At 40.2% G+C, this 7,110-nt stretch overlaps 1 protein-coding gene across 3 annotated transcripts in view; it reads right to left on the reverse strand.

Moving 5' to 3' along the window:
- Positions 1–6,501, reverse strand: part of LOC139381337 (fibulin-7-like) — a 31,068-nt gene extending 24,567 nt beyond the window's left edge. Inside the window, exons 1-3 of one of the 3 annotated variants that reach the window (XM_071124790.1) lie at positions 6,105–6,476; positions 3,567–3,738; positions 163–325 (exon numbers count right to left, since the gene is read on the reverse strand). In XM_071124790.1, the coding sequence (XP_070980891.1) occupies positions 163–325; positions 3,567–3,593 (190 nt within the window). In that variant the 5' untranslated portion in view covers positions 3,594–3,738; positions 6,105–6,476. Of the gene's footprint in view, positions 1–162; positions 326–3,566; positions 3,739–6,104 lie in introns of all 3 variants that reach the window. The other 2 variants (XM_071124789.1, XM_071124791.1) reach the window with 2 other exon arrangements.
- Positions 6,502–7,110: the final 609 nt, after the last annotated feature.

Genomic DNA, 7,110 nt, shown 5'->3' on the forward strand with positions numbered 1-7,110 from the left:
AATTAGCTCCAGTTTTCTCCTCTATTGATTAATCTTGTTTAGAGAGAGCAAGACAGTTACAAGAACACCTAGACTGGTCCCAGATCTCTACATGGCTATAGAAGACCTGCATGTCAGGTGCGGCAGAGTGGTGGAGAATGGTCATTCTCTCTGTCTACTCACCAGCCGACTGATCGGCCTGCGGTAGCTTGGACACAGAGTTCTGTAGGGTTGCCAGCTTGGACTTCATGATGCGTAGTCCCTCTGTGAATCTCATCTCCTGTCCCTTCAGAAACTTCTCCATCTGACGGAGAACACCAACCAACTGGTGTTTGTCCATGCAGTTCTGGAGACAGAGACGTACAGTACATTTTTGTTAATGTAGCAGAACAGAAACGTTTACAACTGTCCATGCAGTTCTGTAAAATAAAGAAATATATACTGGTCAAACATGAAAACAACATATCATTTACAGTTGAAGTCAGAAGTTTACATACACCTTAGCCAAATAAATGTAACCTCAGTTTTTCACAATTCCTGAAATTTAATCCTAGTAAAAATTCCTTGTCTTAGGTCAGTTAGGATCACCACTTTATTTAAAGAATGTGAAATGTCAGAATAATAGTAGAGATAATGATTTATTTCAGCTTTTATTTATTTCATCACATTCCCAGTGGGTCAACAGTTTACATACACTTAATTAGTATTTGGTAGCATTGCCTTTAAATGGATTAACTTGGGTCAAATGTTTCGGGTAGCCTTCCACAAGTTTCCCACAATAAGTTGGGTGAATTCTGGCCCATTCCTCCTGACAGAGCTGGTGCAACTGAGTCAGGTTTGCAGGCCTCCTTGCCCGCACACACTTTTCAGTTCTGCCCACAATTTTTTACATAGAATTGAGGTCAGGGCTTTGTTATGGCCACTTCAATACCTTGACTTTGTTGTCCTTAAGCTGTTTTGCCACAACTTTGGAAGTATGCTTGGGGTCATTGTCCATTTGGAAGACCCATTTATGACCAAGCTTTAACTTCCTGACTGATGTCTTGAGATGTTGCTTCAATATATCCACAATTTTCCCCCTCATGATGCAATCTATTTTGTGAAGTGCACCAGTCCTTCCTGCAGCAAAGCACCCCCGCAACATGATGCTGCCACCCCCGTGCTTCAAGGTTGGGATGGTGTTCTTCGGCTTGCAAGCCTCCCCCTTTTCCTCCAAACATAAGGATGGTCATTATGGCAAAACAGTTCTATTTTTGTTTCATCAGACCAGAGGATATTTCTCCAAAAAGTATGATCTTTGCCCCCATGTGCTGTTGCAAACCATAGTCTGGCTTTTTTATGGCGGTTTTGGAGAAGTGGCTTCTTCGTTGCTGAGTGGCCTTTCAGATTATGTCGATATAAGACTTGTTTTACTGTGGATATAGATACATTTGTACCTGTTTCCTCCAGCATCTTCACAAGATCCTTTGCTGTTGATCTGGGATTGATTTGCTTTGATTTTGCACCAAAGTATGTTCATTTCTAGGAGACAGAATGAATCTCCTTCCTGAGCTGTATGATGACTGCGTGGTCCGTTGGCGTTTATACCTGCGTACTATTGTTTGTACAGATGAACGTGGTACCTTCAGGCATTTCGAAATTGCTCCCAAGAATGAACCAGACTTGTGGAGGCCTACAATTTTTTCCTGAGGTCTTGGCTGATTTCTTTTGATGATGTCAAGCAAAGAGTCTCTGAGTTTGACGGTAGGCCTTGAAATATATCCACAGGTACACCTCCAATTGACTCAAATTATGTCAATTAGCCCATCAGAAGCTTCTAAAGCCATGTCATTTTCTGGAACTTTCCAAGCTGTTTAAAGGCACAGTCAACTTAGTGTATGTAAACTTCTGACCCACTGGAATTGTGATACAGTGAATTATAACTGAAATAATCTGTCTGTAAACAATTGTTGGAAAAATGACTTGTGTCATATACAAAGTAGATGTCCTAAACGACATGCAAAAACTATAGTTTGTTAACAAGAAATTTGTGGAGTGGTTGAAAAATGAGTTTCAATGACTACAACCTAAGTGTATGTAAACTTCTGACTTCAAGTGTATATGTAAATCAAGAATCACTTACCAGTAGTACATAACCAGGAAATGAGAAACTAGGGAATGTTGGCTTTCAGTTTACCAAGCCACAACTTATTTCTAAGTCACACATAACTGGTCAAATAACAGTCAGCCATGTTTAATATCCATTTAATGGGAAGCATATAAATAAACCATGATTTGCAATATGACAGTATTACTACATAATTAAAAAGAGAAAACGTCAATAAATAACAACTTCCAATAAAATCCACAGTACATGTAATCATCATAAAATGTGAGTAGAGGCAGGTATGATTTAACAAGCAAAGGACAGCTGTGGTACTTAATGACATCACCTGATCAACGCCAAGTCTCCATCCCAAGTGGCACCCTATTCCCTATGTAATGGATTTTGACCAGAGCACTAATTTTGACCAGAGCACTATGGGCCTTTGTCTAAAGTAGCGCACTATATAGGGAATAGGTTGCCATTTGGGACACAAACCAAATTGAACATTAGAATGTATGGTGGTGGGTGGGTTCTGTGGTGGCTGTAGTTACAAATGTTGACATTCCGCCAGTGTTCCCTAGCATTTTCATCAACCGTTACCAAAACAAATCACAATCCAATTCCACAGCTGCACAGGTGTCTGGGTTTCCAACAAGACCAGTAACATGTTCTGAATATAATTGTATTGCTATTATTATATGATGTGGCCACCTGGTTATGAATTCAGAGTTAAAAACAAATCCACAGCTGCAAGGTTCTGAACTCCCAACAAGACCAATGTAAAATCATGAACGTAATAATTACTGTTTTATTGTTAATCTGTGGCATGCCATCAGGTTATGGAAGATGCAGAAGTCATGTTATTGTTTATTAAGATTCAGAAGTCATGTTATTGTTTATTAAGATTCAGAAGTCATGTTATTGTTTATTAAGATTCAGAAGTCATGTTATTGTTTATTAAGATTCAGAAGTCATGTTATTGTTTATTAAGATTCAGAAGTCATGATATTGTTTATTAAGATTCAGAAGTCATGTTATTGTTTATTAAGATTCAGAAGTCATGTTATTGTTTATTAAGATTCAGAAGTCATGATATGTTTTATTAAGATTCAGAAGTCATGATATGTTTTATTAAGATTCAGAAGTCATGATATGTTTTATTAAGATTCAGAAGTCATGTTATGTTTTATTAAGATTCAGAAGTCATGTTATGTTTTATTAAGATTCAGAAGTCATGTTATTGTTTATTAAGATTCAGAAATCATGTTATTGTTTATTAAGATTCAGAAGTCATGTTATTGTTAAGATTCAGAAGTCATGTTATTGTTTATTAAGATTCAGAAGTCATGTTATTGTTTATTAAGATTCAGAAGTCATGTTATGTTTTATTAAGATTCAGAAGTCACACCCTGGATTCATCCCATACAGTCAGTAACCCATGTTAACCCTTCTAGCCTCCGCTGTCTCCGCTAGCCCTCCAGCCCCTCCCCCTGGTACTCACCTGAAGGAACATGTTAGAAGATGCCATGCCTCTCTCTCTCTCTCCTCTCTCATCCCTTCTCCCTTCTCCACTTTTTCCTTCTTCTCCAGTGGCAGACCATACAGCAGCTGGACCAAAGCTGTCTATCAGTCAGATGTCTATCAGTCAGACCTCTGTCCAGAACCTTGGCCCTCTGTATATTTTGTATGGCAAGAGAGACACAGGTTGCTTCCCAAATTACACCCTATTCCCTATATAGTGAGCTACTTTTGATCAGAATCCATACAAAGTTATGCACTATATAGGTAATTGGGTGCCATTTGGGACACAGACACAGACTCCTTGGATAACAATGACTGAATGGACCAGCTTTGTGTTCCGTTTCAGCACATAGCCTGGATGCAATGAGCCTATGAACAGTGAGCTATTTGAGAACAGGCTACTTACTGACAGATAAGCCCATTCCAAAGGCTCAGAGAACAGTGAAATGGCAGTTTGCTAATCCTTTTCAATAATAATAACAAGTCTGTAGAAAAGCATAATGTCAGGTGATTTGATTTGATTTGATTTAATGTCAGGTGAAGGCATACCTTACATACTTGAAATGACACTTACCTAACCTTAACTGATCACATGTGTTTCTGCCCTTGAGGCAGAGCTGCCCTTAGAACAAGATGGAATAAAGAAATCTGCATCCAATTTCTAAGGGTTCTGCCCAAGAGTCCTATACTTCAATCCCCTCCTCTTATTTTCTTTGACATCTCTTCCCCCATTGGCTAAAGGGGAATGCCAACAGCTGACACAGTAGTGGACTCATATTCATCCTAGCAACACACACAAACAACCCCCACACGTACACAACCCACACACAACCTACATACACAACCCACATACATACACACACACACACACACACACACAGACACACACAATCCACACTAAAAAATACACACATAACCACACAACACACACACAGTCACACATACCCACACAACACACACACAACAATGTGAACAGTGGACTCATATCCAAATGGATTGTTTTAGACTCCTGGCCAAAGATGCCAAAATGAATCCAAGAGTCAGTGCTCATGGCTTCCCTCTTATAAACTTTCAATGGGTAATTTACCACACTCAATGGGACATTTGTGTCATCCTGTAAGCACAGTCCTTCCTCATTTCTGATGAGGACATTGATAATAATAGTAGGCGACATGCTCAAATCATGGCTGAACCTGGAAACAGAACATGTGTAACAGTTTAGCTTCCGTCCCTCTCTTCGCCCCTACCTGGGCTCAAACCATCGACAACAGCCACCCTCGAAGCATCGTTACCCATCACGCCACAAAAGCCGCAGCCCTTGCAGAGCAAGGGGAACAACTACTTCAAGGTCTCAGAGTGAGTGACACCACCGATTGAAACACTATAAGTGCGCACGACCGCTAACTAGCTAGCCATTTCACATCGGTTACACATGGATAGCAATCCCAAGTTATGGGTTGTTTTGTCTGAGGCAGAACATGAAGAACTAAGTTTACAGTCAACAAAACACTTGCAACACATATTTATACAGGCCTAGGTGTGTTAATGTAGCCTACTTTTCTGACCCTAACATAAAGAGTTGTGATGAGTATGGAAGTCCAGAGAGCACATATAAATACAAAATAAAAAAGACCCTTGTTGTGTTAAGAACCACAAATTATTTTTCTCTCTTGATCACGACATAATCAAAAGTTGTGTTGTCGAGATAATGTCAGGATGCTGCCTTGTAGGCAGTTTCATAGGTAAGGCTCATTGCAGGGAGCCTATTTCACTAGCTAGCTAGTTCGCTCACAAGACTAACCAAGTTAGCTGCGTTGTTGTTTGCATGTGATTGGCTGTGGTCTTGGGAGTTGCACCGCCTGGGAGACAGGACTGCCTGTCAGGCATCGTTCAGTGCTGAGCAGTATTTGTCTGTAATAAAGCCTTTTTATCTATGTATGGTCACTGTACCCCCGCACATTGACTCGGCACCAGTGCCCCTTGTATATAGCCTCGTTATTGTTATTTTATTGTTACTTTGTATTAGATTTTTTACTTTAGTTAAGTAAGTAGTTCCTTAACTCTATTTCTTGAACTGCATCGTTGGTTAAGGGCTTGTACGTAAGCATTTCACTGTAAGGTCTACACTTGTTGTATTCGGAGCATGTGACAAATAAAATGTGGTTTTATTTTTTGTGGGGAAAAATGTATTCTGATTGGCTGGACCTGGCTCCCAAGGGGTGGGCCTATGCCCCCCCAAGCACACCCATGGCTGCACCCTCCCCAGTCATGTGAAATCCATAGATTAGGGCTTAATGTATTTATTTTAATTGACTGATTTCCTTCTATGAACTGTAACTCAGTAAACTCTTTGAAATTGTTGCATTTTGCGTTTTAATTTTGTTCAGTACAATTTGTGCAACACTTTTCCACCAAAATATTCTTCAACATTATTAATCTCTAAACATGTTATAAGCATGTAGCCTAATGTTACCATGCACTTGTCCACAGATGATAATGTGTTAAGTAGGCTACTAACCTGTCCGCCACCATGGCAAGTTTGGATAGTTGTCACACATAGCAAAAGCAAACTGCTGCGCAGCACTGATAGCGCCATGACTTTAAATCCAACTGAGTTGATGTTGGTTGATGTCCGAGTTTTTCTCCAAATAGTGGAATTTAGTCAGGTGTTTAAATAATAGAAAACCAACGAAATCCACTCCGATTTCCGACGCTCCTCTGCAGAGTTTGCTCAACTGAACTTGCAGTTGGTGGACTCAGGATGGAATGGAAGACCCTGCTCATCAGAAGCGCGTTGTGGTGCAGAGCGACCGTTGGGATGCGGTGCCGTGCGCTTTTAGATGGGCTATGATGATAGTGAACCTAAATCTACTACCTAACCCTAATTGACGACTCCTAGACTTTGAAAAGCGATTAAATGGATCATGTAAGAATAATCCCTCCCACCGCTCGACAACACATTTGCGTCACTCTCTCCAATGTTCTGTCCTTCTCATAGGCTGTGACGCGATCCCCAGACTCAGACGGCAGAATAGAGCAGGCAACTTTGAGTTCATGGGGTGGAACAAAACTATTGCTATGGGAGTTCTTATGACTGGGGAGCTATTATTATACAGTGACAGCGATCAATTTACAGCAAGTCATTGCAGAAGTTGATTAGTGAGTTTGTGAACTTTATTTGCGCGTAGAGGGGGTGCTTTGCCATTTAGCCTTAGGATGGAATTATTTTCATTAGGCCAATTCAACTCCCCATTATTAATATATGCTGTAATGCCTTTGTCCCGTTACATTAATTCCTAGGAAAACATCAAGGGAGTGGAGCAGGTATACGCCAAACATAAACATATTACTGCGCAATAACGCATTCGTAGCCTAATAATGCATTTAGCTAAATTATTGTTTTGTTATACCCCAGAAACCTAGCAAACTGGTTTGGTTGAACAGCATAATATTTAGTCTAGAACCTGCATGAAACTGCTCGAATCTGTTTATGGTCAAATTCACTTTTGAGTTTGGTTGAAGCG

This window comes from Oncorhynchus clarkii, chromosome 23 (assembly GCF_045791955.1).
Source record: "Oncorhynchus clarkii lewisi isolate Uvic-CL-2024 chromosome 23, UVic_Ocla_1.0, whole genome shotgun sequence".
In the NCBI taxonomy this organism is placed as follows: Eukaryota; Metazoa; Chordata; class Actinopteri; order Salmoniformes; family Salmonidae; genus Oncorhynchus; species Oncorhynchus clarkii.